This window comes from Coregonus clupeaformis, chromosome 39, assembly GCF_020615455.1.
Source record: "Coregonus clupeaformis isolate EN_2021a chromosome 39, ASM2061545v1, whole genome shotgun sequence".
Classification (NCBI taxonomy): domain Eukaryota; kingdom Metazoa; phylum Chordata; class Actinopteri; order Salmoniformes; family Salmonidae; genus Coregonus; species Coregonus clupeaformis.
The window spans coordinates 20,350,865-20,363,555 of NC_059230.1; the positions used below are offsets into that span (position 1 = coordinate 20,350,865).

The following is a 12,691-nucleotide window of genomic DNA, read 5'->3' on the forward strand; positions in this document are numbered from 1 at the left end:
TTGTTGTGGGGGTGTATTCATTAGTGTACGCGGAAGCTAAACATTTTGCTACGAAAACAAGTTTTTCTTATTAGACAAGTTCAGGTTCGTGTTTCTGCACGCTTGGTTCCTAGTGAATGCACCCCTGGTTCGATTTTATAGGCCCCTGGTAAGTTGCAAAAGTATACTGAACAAAAATATAAACGCAACATGCAACAATTTCAACGATTGTACTGAGTTACAAATCATATAATGAAATCTTGTCAATTGAAATAAATTCATTAGGCCCTAATCTATGGATTTCACATGACTGGGCAGGGGCAGAGCCAGGCCTACCCACTGGGGAGCCAGGCCCAGCCAATCAGAATGAGCTTTTCCCCATAAAAGGGCTTTATTACAGACAGAAATACTCCTCAGTTTCATCAGCTGTCCGGGTGGCTGGTCTCAGATGATCCCACAGGTGAAGAAGCTGGATGTGGAGGTCCTGGGCTGGCGTGGTTACACGTGGTCTGCGGTTGTGAGGCCGGTTGGACGTACTGCTAAATTCTCTAAAACGACTTTGGAGGCGGCTTATAGTAGAGACATTAACATTAAATTCTCTGGCAACAGCTCTGGTGGATATTCCTGCAGTCAGCATGCCAATTGCATGCTCCCTCAAAACTTGAGACATCTGTGTTGTGTGACAAAACTGTAAATTTTTGAGTGGCCTTTTATTGTCCCCAGCACAAGGTGCACCTATGTAATGATCATGCTGTTTAATCAGCTTCTTGATATGCCATACCTGTCTGGTGGATGGATTATTTTAGAAAGGAGAAATGTTCACTAACAGGGATGTAAACAAATTTGTGCCAAAAATCGTAGAGAAATAAGCTTTTTGTGCGTATGGAAAAATGTGGGGATCTTTTATTTCAGCTCATGAAACACGGGACCAACACTTTACATGTTGCATTTGTATTTTTGTTCAGTATATCATTAGTTGAGCATTCATATGTATTAAAACCTATACTGTAAATAGTTGTATTGTTTTGTACAACTGTACTTCTGAAAACTTGGTTTTAAAAGTGAGTCTATAATAAAATATTTTAAACCATGATCTTGATTGTTCACGCTGGTTTGAGTGTCCTTTCCAAACAAGGGTCGAGATAATTTATAATGTTCTTTTGTGGGTATCCTAAAGATAGTATCCTTTTCTATAAACCCATATATATGGCAAATATTGTCCCACTATATTGTAGCAGGTCACATGTGGCTTAGTTGATAGAGCATGGTGCTTGCAATGTCAGGGTTGGTTGTGGGTTTGATTCCCACGGCGGACCAGTACGAAATAGTATGATAAATGTATACACTCTACTGTAAGTTGCTCTGGATAAGAGCGTCTGCTAAATTACTAAGATGTAGCCATCATCATATGACTGACAGGTGATGAGTTCCTTTTGTTGTGTCTGTGGTCTGTTCCCTTTATGGAAGCCTACTGCCCTCTGCTGGATATTTGGTGTACATACAGATCAAAGAAGGCAAGACAGCTCTGGCACTGGATGGTACATCCTTCTCAAAGTCCCCTTACACACACACAACACATGCTCCCACTAATAGTCATCTAAAATATAGATATATTTTAGAGTTTTTTAAGTTTATTAAAATATTTAGCAGAATTTCAGTTAATTATGTTCACAGCATATTACTTTTACAATGCACTCTAAATGGCATTTAAAAAGTGCATTATGAAACTATTGCATTATAAATCATGAATCCCAGTTCCACTCATGATGACCTCTCACCCCAGAGTAAACCACATTCATGTCTCTCTCTCTGGTCTGTCTCTCTGGTTCTGCTCTCCTCTTGGTCTTCCTCGAGGAGAAACTCATGGCAGCATAGTTCAGCTCCTCTCCCTCGTCTCTCTGTAGATGAGAATTAGTCAGATAGTCTACCTCACAAGGTAGAGTGCTGTGTACAGTTGAAAAATATGTGTGAAAGTGAGTTACAATACTAGCCTGCTAGTCATTTTCATTTAAATGATAAAATGCAATTTCATTGTGGAAATATATAATTTTGTTACTTACACAAGTTTTCACATCCTTTTCAGATGTTATGTTCTTTTTAGTGTGTTAAATTGTTAATAACATTTTAAGTAAACAGGTACCATAGTCTACCTCATTTTCAGGACAGGAAGGGGCTGTAACACTACTTTGAGGCTGTTGAGGCAAACCTGCTTGACAAAAATGAGTATTATTAAGACAGTGTTCATTTTGGGGACAGGATGTGCCAGTGCCACTGCCTTTCACCTCTATAAAAATGGCATTATAGCACAGAAGTTACACTTGGTGGATTTATTAAAGGCCCAGTGCAGTCAAAAATATGATTTTCCTGTGTTTTATATATACACTGAGTGTACAAAACATTAGGAACACTTGCTCTTTCCATGACATAGACTGACCAGGTGAATTCAGGCGAAAGATATTATCCCTTATTGATGTCACTTGTTAAATCCACTTCAATCAGTGTAGAAATTAAGAGGAGGAGACAGGTTAAAGACTGATTTTTAAGCCTTGAGACAATTGAGACATGGATTGTGTATGTGTGCCGTTCAGAGGGTGAATGGGCAAGACCAAATATTTAAGTACCTTTGAACAGGGTATGATAGAAGGTGTGTCAAGAATTGCAACGCTGCTGGGTTTTTCCTTGACACAACTGTGGGAAGCATTAGAGTCAACATGGGCCAGCATCCCTGTGGAACGCTTTCGACACATTGTATAGTCCATGCCCCGACGAATTGAGGACGTTCTGAGGGCAAAAGCGGGTGAAACTCAATATTAGGAAGGTGGTCCTAATATGTTGTATACTCAGTGTATATTTCCACACTATGAGCTTGGAATAATACTTTGAAATTCAGAAAATTGTAACAATGCCTTTTTAGTGTAAGAGCTGTTTGAAAAGACTGCATGAAATGTCAGCCTATTTTGATGGGATGGAATTTTGGCCTGCCTCGTGACATCACCAAGCAGTAAATGAGGTAATAGATCAATAAGAGAGAGAGTTCCAAACCTCTCTGCCAATAACAGCACATTTTTGTTTTCCCCTCCCCACTCAGACCACTCTGACAGAAATTGCTCTTTGCTAAAAAGCATTTTTTGTTTCTTATTTACCACAATCACAGTATGGTGCTGAATTGTTACCCAGAAATAATTGTATATTGAGATAAAAACCGCTAATTCATCCACACTCTTCCTTAAAACACCCCTCAATCACTTTTATGGTTGTTATTGCGGCAACATTTTACCGTAATGATCATCACATTGCATGCAATCATATTGGAAAGGTATGTGAAATCACTGGCCTATTGAAATCACTGGCCACTTTAAGAAATGGAACACTAGTCACTTTAATAATGTTTACATATCTTGCACTACCCTTCTCATATGTAGATACTGCATTCTATTCTATAATATTCTACTGTATCTTAGTCCATGCCGCTCTGTCATTGCTTGTCCATATATGTATATATTCTTAAATTCCATTCCTTACTAGATTTGTGTGTATAGGGTATATGCTGTGAAATTGTTAGATATTACTTGTTAGATATTACTGCACTGTCAGAGCTAGAAGCACAAGCATTTCGCTACACCCGCAATAACATCTGCTAAACATGTGTATGTGACAAATACAATTTGATTTGATTTGATTTGAATGATCACACAAAATGGCCGAAGCCATTTTAATAGAAACAAAGGGCCTTAATGATACAGAACCTTTCCTCCTTCTCATACAGATGAGGAGGACAACGATGGCCATCAAGCTCAAGATGTTGGACACGATTAAAGCCAGGAGCTTGGGGTCCACCAGATCAGCAGGGCTAGGACCTGTGGTTTAAAATAAGCTGTTGATATTCATTCTCAGTTAAACAGCTATATATGTTTCAATTGTAAGCTTAGCCTTAGACCCTTTTACAATTTAGAGTTGCATCAGCACATTTATTTTAGTTTGATTGCTCTTGAATTATGACAGATTCAAATCTAAATTCAGAGTTTAAAATCAAAATACCTCCAACATCCAGCTTTGTTCCGTTCCCAAACAGTATCTCCCCACATGAGGCCACAGCACAGTAGTAAGTCCCAGCATCAGAGAGGCTGAGGTTCCTCTTGGGGAGGTTGTAGACACAGCTCTGTGTAGGAGACCCAGCATCAGGGCTCTTCTCACACTGATCACTCCTGTCTCCATGGGTGTAAATGATTCCTGGACGGGATTCTCCTGAGCCATGTCTAAACCAATAGACACTGTGTTCTCCTGCACAGGTCTCAGTGTGTATTGTACAGTTCAGAGTCACAGAGTCTCCTGTCTGGACTGACTCAGACACAGACTGCTGAGTAAGATGCTGGTTCCTGGAATCTGCACCTTTTACACAATAAAACCAAGGTTCTAATAAATGTTTGTTATATTACAATATAACCACATGATAGTCACATGATAAGAAATATACACTGAGTGTACAAAACATGCTTTTGCCATGACTGACCAGGTAAATCCAGGTGATAGCTTTGATCCATTATTGATTTCACCTGTTAAATCCATTCAATCAGTGTAGATGAAGGGGAGGAGACAGGTTAAAGAAGGATTTTTAAGCCTTGAGACATGGATTGTGTATGTGAGCCTTTCAGAGGGTGAATGGGCAAGACAAAATATTTAAGTGCCTTTGAATGGGGTATAGTAGTAGGTGCCAGGCGCATCGGTTTGAGTGTGTCAAGAACTGCAACATTGCTGGGTTTTTCTTGGTCAACAGTTTCCCGTGTGTATCAAGAAAGGTCCACCATCCAAAGGACATCCAGCCAACTTGACACAACTGTGGGAAGCATTGGAGTCAACATGGGCCAGCATCCCTGTGGAACGCATTCGACACCTTGTATAGTCCATGCCCCGACGAATTGAGGCTCATCTGAGGGCAAAAGGGGGTGCGACTCAATATTAGGAAGATATTCCTAATGTTTTGTACACTCAGTATGTTACTTACCCCCATACATCAGAAACACACCCTTCCCGAAGGTCATGGCATCATAATCGCGTGCAGCACAGTAATACATCCCCATATCTGATGGTCTAGCATCTGAAATAGTCAGCACAAAACTGGTTCCACTCTTAGTTGCCATAAACCGGGTGCTGTTGTTAAACTCTCCAAACAACTTTGCAGTGTTGGAGTGAGTGTAAAGAGACAGCATCGTTACTGGGGCTCGTCCTATTATCATCTTGATCCAGATGTAGTAGTTGCCATCTTCTTCTGATATGAGGCATTCCAAATGAACTCTGTCTCCAGGCAGGAAAGTCTTTAAGGCATCACTCTGGCTGATCTTAGCAAGAGACCCTTAAAAATAATAAAACATTCACAACTTACTTTTTCTTACCAACTTTTTACAGGGTTTGTGTCTGCAATTTCGAATGAAAATTGAACCCCAACCTTATGCACTAACCAAGATCAGCCTTACCTGTTTTAAACATCAGTAGAAATATGAGAAATAGTTGGGTCATTGTATAATTCCTTCTCTGATGATAGCATCTCATGCGTAGACTAGTCATCCTGTGTGTCAGATGAGAGTGAGAATCAGAGGGTTACGGGTGTCTTTTTATACTTGGGTTGGGTGATGGTCCACAGGGCTGATTGGCTGCTCTGTGAACTATAAAGACACGGAACAGGACAACTTTACCCTCCCCTCTGACTTTTTTCTGTCCTCATGTTACGCAACAACAGTTTCCATATTCTTCAGAAAAGCTATCGAGATATGAACACCATATGGACCAAATGAAATATCCTTGTCCTCATTTCAGTTCTTGAATGTAGCATTAACATTATTCATACGAATGACAACTGCTTATGAATGCCTTCTCCAGTACTTTAAATCAAGAGTCTTGGACATTGTGGAAAATTATTTTCTATCAGACAGAAAGATTACTATTCATGCAGTTTTTTGTGATATTATATGGTTGAATGCATACATTGAGGAGTGTTTCCACAATTCCTTACATGATTTATCCCTCTATTGATCTCAAAATTACCAATATAGGCCCTCACCAACAGGGGGAATCTTGCTCTATGCTCCCTCAAATCTACTCTATAGCTTACACCTATAAGGATACTCCTTCATATTTATATACTCCCAATACTGTCTCCAGTTTTGCCATTTGTACCATACTATGTCATCTGCAAGATGAAAGTCATGACAACAACAGGTTGTGTTCTTTAAACATGTGGGATGAGTGTGGTTCAGCTCAGAGAGTTTGTGAAACTGTGTTGGAGACCTTGGTTCCATCTGAAAGGGAACCATATTCCCTACAGCAGGGTTCCCCATCTGGCTTTATTTGGCTCCCCAAGTATTCTGAGCAATACAAAAAATAAAAAATAATAAATATTGTGTGGAATTTTCATTGTTGGACATAAAAAATAGTAAGAAAACACCAGGAAATCAGCTCCAAGTGATTTTAATTGAAGAACTCTGTTACCAAATATGCCCATGCATAAGAAAGGGACACAAAATGATTGTATACAAATGTAAGCAAGGTTTGAAATGATTATGTTTAAGGCAAACATTATATCTGTTTGGGCTTCTTGCGGTCAATTTGCAGTCTACAAAGTATTTGTAATTATGTTCCGGCCCCCCGACCATCCGCTCAAGAAAGAATTGTCCTGCGGCTGAATCTAGTTGATGATCCCTGCCCTACAGTACATTGTGCACTTCTTTTGACCAGGGCACATATGGTGCTATTTTGGAAGCAAACTTGTCATTTGGTTGATGCTGTAGGTAGATAACGGTTTTAGAAAAAGTAAACTAAGCCTTGATAAGTGCATGGCCTTAATGCACCCTCCTATTCTACTAAACAATGATGACATGAAAACCATGGGCTGTAAGTGTAATATGTCATCAAACTGCCTTGGTAGCAAACGATAACACAATGTCACTGGAAATATGAGGTGTAAACTCAAAAGTACCTAAGAAGGAAAAGTATATGCCAAATGTGCGAAGGCATGATGTCTGTTTGTTTAGTTGTTGAGTGGAAACTTCGGACCACAGAGATCTTTGTTTGATGTGTGTTGTTTTCCATCCCTGTTCACACAAGCGAGGTGACACTGACCACAGGTCGAGGATGTTGTGTCTGCAGCGAATGCATCAGATGAGAGTCTGCAGAGAGCATTGACACCTGCCTCTGTACACTCAACATTAGAGCAGTAGGTCTATTGTTTATGGATGAATTCACTGTGATTAAAGTAGACCTACTAGTGCTCAAGATCTCGAATATAACATATTTTATGGTCTTTTTGAACATAGCCCGCTAAATATGGTAATTGTACTAAACAGAAGATGGCGGTGTGCAGGTGTCCCAAACCCCAGGTGTCCACCATACAGTATTATTGTACGTAATGCATTCAATTAAATCCAACTGTATTTTGATAACAACAGTAGATAAGTGTTTGTCTTTATTTGTACTCCTCCCACGTAGTCTAGAGCCTGGGGTAGTTTGGTTTTGTTCAGGTATTTTTAGTCTGGCGGTATGGATGGAAAGAGATGTGAGGCCTGATTGGTGAGAAGAGAGTGTGGTTTAGATGCGCAGAGAGAGAGAGAGAGAGAGAGAGAGAGAGAGACAGAGACAGAGACAGAGACAGAGACAGAGACAGAGACAGAGACAGAGACAGAGAGAGAGAGAGAGAGAGAGAGAGAGGAGAGAGAGAGAGAGAGAGAGAGAGAGAGAGAGAGAGAGAGAGAGAGAGAGAGAGAGAGAGAGAGAGAGAGAGAGAGAGAGAGAGAGAGAGAGAGAGAGAGAGAGAGAGAGAGAGAGAGAGAGAGAGAGAGAGAGAGAGAGAGAGAGAGAGAGAGAGAGAGAGAGAGAGAGAGAGAGAGAGAGAGAGAGAGAGAGAGAGAGAGAGAGATCATTGTGGTGAGAGCTCCAGGTCAGTGTTCATGTGGTTCAGGTTGCTTGTCTTCAGCAGAGAGAGAGAATGGAATATAACTAGGCCTAACAGTGACAATAGTATATACACAAACTACAAAAAAATGTATTTTTGTATTTATTGATTATTTCCCCTTAAATATACAGTACAGTACCACAAGCATTATGAGTTTGGTTAAAATAGCCCCAGTTTGTTACAGTTTGTGTCCTAAATCTTATTTTAATCTTATTTACCCTGAATTTGATATTTACGCCCAGGGCTGTGTCATCTTTAATTTGATGAGATGGTGATATACTGGGAATCAATTTTATAGATGTTCTTAAAAAAAAAAGGATTCCACTGTCCCTCAGACAAATGTTATCATGAGAGGTTCAGTGTTGTTCACCTCAGCATAGGAGAATATCAATTGCATACTCCTCACGTCCTCTCTCCTCGCCTCCTTCTCAAAACCCATTGGATGAGAAAGCCAGAGGTCCATCCCCTGGTTTTCAAGGAATATGCAACTGAGATTCGCCCCAGGTCTCTCTCAACACTGAGCTGCTCCTTCCTGTCACCCACACTACAGGAAGTGATGCGTTGCTCACTGGTCCCTCCTACTCTACCTTGGACCCCATTCATGATGGCTGTCACAAGGGGATTTTTGACTACTTGGAATAGGGGGACAGAGCACAACAACAACAATAGCTTTCACCTGGATTCACCTGGTCAGTCTATGTCATGGAAAGAGCAGGTGTTCCTAATGTTTTGTCTACTCAGTGTATTACGCTAGTTCTTCATCAGTGCTACACTGATATCAATATTAAAACATTTAGACACTATCTTGTGGCAGCGTACACAACATGCTCCATCTCCATCATTTGACCTTTAGCGGTCTTCTCATTCCTTGTCCTCTTCTGACAGAAACTCAACGCTGCGTAGTTTAGAGAGTCTGGTTCCTGACCCGTATCCTGTAGAAAACAAATAATAAGATTACACAAAACATGCAAATACTGTATCAAGAAAACAAACACTTCTAAAAGATAGCTTAATCCAAGTACTGTTATCTTTATGTCATGGACACAAATCAAGTAAATATAACAGTTTCTATTACCTGTCTATTTTGTGGTTGCAGCTGAGCCTCGATATCTGCATAAGGAAAGAGTCATTTAGGTCAGTACACAAACAGTTATTCAAACATTCATGTTACGTTGTGGATCTTTGATGTTATGGGGCTATTTTGCTTCCACTGGTCCTGGGATCCGTGTTAAGGTCAACGACATCATGAAATTTACCAAGTACCAGGACTATTTTTTGCCAAAAACCTGGTTGCCTGCCAGGAGGCTGAAACTTAGCAACAATTTCCAGCAAGACAATAATCCCAAACACTCATCATAATCCACAAAGAAATTGTTAATTCACCACAAAAATCTACATTTTGAGTCTCCGGACTTGAATACCATTGAAAACCTGTAGTTTGAATCGAAGAACGCAGTCCATAAGCACAGACAAAAGAAATCTCGGATCTGGATTGATTGCTGGAGGAATGGTCTAAGATCCCTCCCAATGTGTTCTCCAATCTCATAAAACATTTTAGAGAAGGCTCAGTGTCGTTATCCTTGCATGGGGAGGGTGCTGGAGTATTGAAAACAGGGGTGTCAATCATTTTGAAACCTATCTTTTTGAGAAAAATAATATAACTTGTTACACAAAATCTCTTTCTCTGATCAATTGTGTTTGTATAAAATAATATAATTTTCACAGTATTTGAATGATTTGTTTTATACAATCTTCTTTGCTCATCGTTATCAAGGGTGACAATAATTGTGGAGGTGACTGTATACGGCTTGTGGAAAACGCTTATGGTCCTCCACTGTACCTGTGTTAAGTCTGTTTGCATCTCGTCTGATCTTGAGGACCAGGATGAGGATGATTATCAGTAGGACAGCAGCTACAACACCCAGGATCACAACCAGAAGGAACAGGTTCATGGTTCCATCAACCTTTCCTAAGAAACAGATAGTTTCGTTACAATGTCCTATTAGATCAGGGGTGTCAAACATATGGCCGGATCTGGCCCGCAAGGTGATTCAATGTGGCCCGGGTTTTGAGTTTAAAAAGAAGAAAAAAAAGAAAACAACCTCAATGGACATTTAACCTACTGGGCAAAAACTGGTTGAATCAACGTTGTTTCCACGTAATTTCAACCCCAAAATGCAAAGTGATGATGTTGAATCGACGTGGAAAACTGATTGGATTTGAAAAAAGTCAAACTTAAGGGAATTTAGTATTTTTTTCACCCAACTTTTAACCTAAATCGAATGACATGGTGAAATGTTTAGTTGATTTCACGTTGAATTCACGTTAGTTGACACCTCAACCAAATGTAAATCTAGACTGAACTGATGTCTGTGCCAGTGGAAAATGACTAAAACTAAATCGAAACTGTCTTCGAAATGATAATGGATATACATTTATACAGTCTCTTCACTCTGTTCAGCTCACTAACTATCACCGAAATGAAAGCTAGACAGTCAGGGAGCATTGAAAATAAAAAAATATTATGGATAGAGGGCACATTTTGACAGCAAGGAAATATAATACATTTTCAGTGCTGCCCTCTGGACCTCAGTGAAAACAATATGTGGCCCCCGGGGGGAAATTAATTTGACACACTTTTAAATTAATTATAGATACCCATTGAGTCTTGAAGAATATAACTTATAAATGCCTCATGAGCTTAGTTCAAGTGTTGTAGCCCATCAGAAACTCAATTATAAGCTTGTTTTACTCCAATGTTTGTAAACATTCGAAATGTAAACAAACACTCTATATCCTCAAAAGATGGTTACAACTATAATTTGGATATTATGGATGGTCAGTCTTTGCATCCATAGCTCTGTCTATGAATTTGAGAGTGGTTACATTTCTCCAGCCCCGTCCCTCAGCTTTGTACCAAAACAGAGGCTTGTTATTGTTTCAATTTAGGACTCTAGCTTTAAATCAGTTTGTGATAATTTAATGACGGACCTAAATTTGCTGCATTTGTTAACAGTAAAAAAAAAAACATGAAAAGGAACTAACTTTCTTTAGATGACTCTGGTATTTCCTCACCTCCGTTGTACCCGGTAACAGCATGATTGGTAAATGCAATTGTCATTTCTGAGAGAGGAAAGATTACGGTCAGCAGTGGTTTGTCTGTAACAGGAAAGAGTAAGGGCTGCAACGCGGACTGGAACGACAGTTACAAGGAAAAGCGTCTGACGGCTGTGCCACAAAAACCCCGGCCTCTTAATAGTCAGACACCGGTTACACTTTCATTAACTCCTGATTAGATGAATACATATTTTTTAATGTTACATCAAAATGCCTAACATACACTGAGTGTACAAAATATGATCAACACCTGCTCTTTCCATGACATAGACTGACAAGGTGAATCCATTTGAAAGCTATGGTCCCTTATTGATGTCACCTGTTAAACCTACTTCAATCAGTGTAGATGAAGAGGAGGAGACAAGTTAAAGAAGGAGTTTTAAGCCTTGAGATAATTGAGACATGGATTGTGTATGAATGCCATTCAGAGGGTGAATGGGCAAGACAAAAAAATTGTCTTTGAACGGGGTATGATAGTAGGTGCCAGGTGCACCGGTTTGTGTCAAGAATTGCAACGCTGCTGGGTTTTTCACGCTCAACAGTTTCCCGTGTGTATCAAGAACGGTCCACCACCCAAAGGACATCCAGCCAACTTGACACAACTGTGGAAAGCATTGGAGTCAACATGGGCCAGCATCCCTGTGGAATGCTTTTGACACATTGTAGAGTCCATGCCCCGAAGAATTGAGGCTATTCTGAAGGCAAAAGGTGGCAGTGCAACTCAATATTAGGAAGGTATTCTTAATGTTTTGTACACTCAGTGTATATCAAAAGCCAGATAAATAGTTGAAAACTTACCTTGAACCTTTAGAAATGTTGCATTGACAAAGACCATGTAGTGTTGTGGAAACATTCCACAGAAATACAGGCCAGAGTCAGATGAATCCACATTTGTGATTTTGAGGAAGATGGTGGTGTTGTTGCTGTACATTTCCAAATGACTACTTTTAAAACCATCGTTGTGCCTAAATGTCGATGGATGTGAGCCGTGCATAGTCGAGATACACACAGGCTCTGATCCGTTGACTTGTTTGAACCAGGCTGCGTGTCCCACAACCGTTGAAACATTTGAGCACTGTAAGGTGATGGTATCCCCAGTACGCACCACTATAGTCCGAGACTGAGTTACCAAACCTGAAACACATAAGACCTAAGTTAATGATTGTAATAGTTTATATTACATGTACATTTCTTGACATGAGCACTAGTGCATGCTGTGCTAAACATTCTGTTAAGATACATTCTTTGGAAATGTAGGTTCTATGACGGATGCATTAAATCGTTAACATGTATAGCCTACTTACTCAATCCATAGACCAGTAGAGCTGGTATATAGGTTCTCATCATTATGTATGTAGATCAGTTCTGCTCTGTCTGGCTGTGAATCAGAGAATATCTCTTAATTCACTCTGAGATCAGACTGAGTCAAAGGGGATTTCATTGGTAGGGGGCGTTGTAGTTGGTATCGGACCACAATGTCTACAGAAAGCAGAAGTGATACTCCTACAGGTGTTTTAATGTGGAATGTAATAACAGAAGTATATGTATGTGAAATACATCAGCTCTGTTAAAAGTACACTCAAGAAAAACTATTTTATTTATCATAGTGATTAAGGTGTAACATTAAAACAGAGTAAGTAATATGCCCCACCA

At 39.8% G+C, this 12,691-nt stretch overlaps 1 protein-coding gene across 1 annotated transcript; it reads right to left on the reverse strand.

Moving 5' to 3' along the window:
- Positions 1-1,631: 1,631 nt before the first annotated feature.
- Positions 1,632-5,698, reverse strand: LOC121554500. Its single transcript, XM_041868103.2, has 7 exons — positions 5,670-5,698; positions 5,451-5,542; positions 4,982-5,329; positions 4,018-4,368; positions 3,726-3,836; positions 2,130-2,185; positions 1,632-1,877 (listed from the first exon to the last, which is right to left on the reverse strand). The coding sequence occupies exons 1-7, from the start codon at positions 5,696-5,698 to the stop codon at positions 1,722-1,724; spliced, it is 1,143 nt and encodes a 380-aa protein (XP_041724037.2). The 3' UTR covers positions 1,632-1,721.
- Positions 5,699-12,691: the final 6,993 nt, after the last annotated feature.

What these genes read in the sequence shown, in the direction of transcription:
- LOC121554500 (XM_041868103.2), bottom strand. Translation starts at nt 5,698, where the DNA reads ATGAGGACAGAAAAAAGTCAGAGGGGAGG. An exon ending in GAAAAAAGTCAGAGGGGAGG is followed by an intron (nt 5,543 to 5,669) that starts GTAAAGTTGTCC and finishes TCTGACACACAG; the next exon opens with GATGACTAGTCTACGCATGA. An exon ending in TGTGTTTCTGATGTATGGGG is followed by an intron (nt 4,369 to 4,981) that starts GTAAGTAACATA and finishes ATTGTGTAAAAG; the next exon opens with GTGCAGATTCCAGGAACCAG.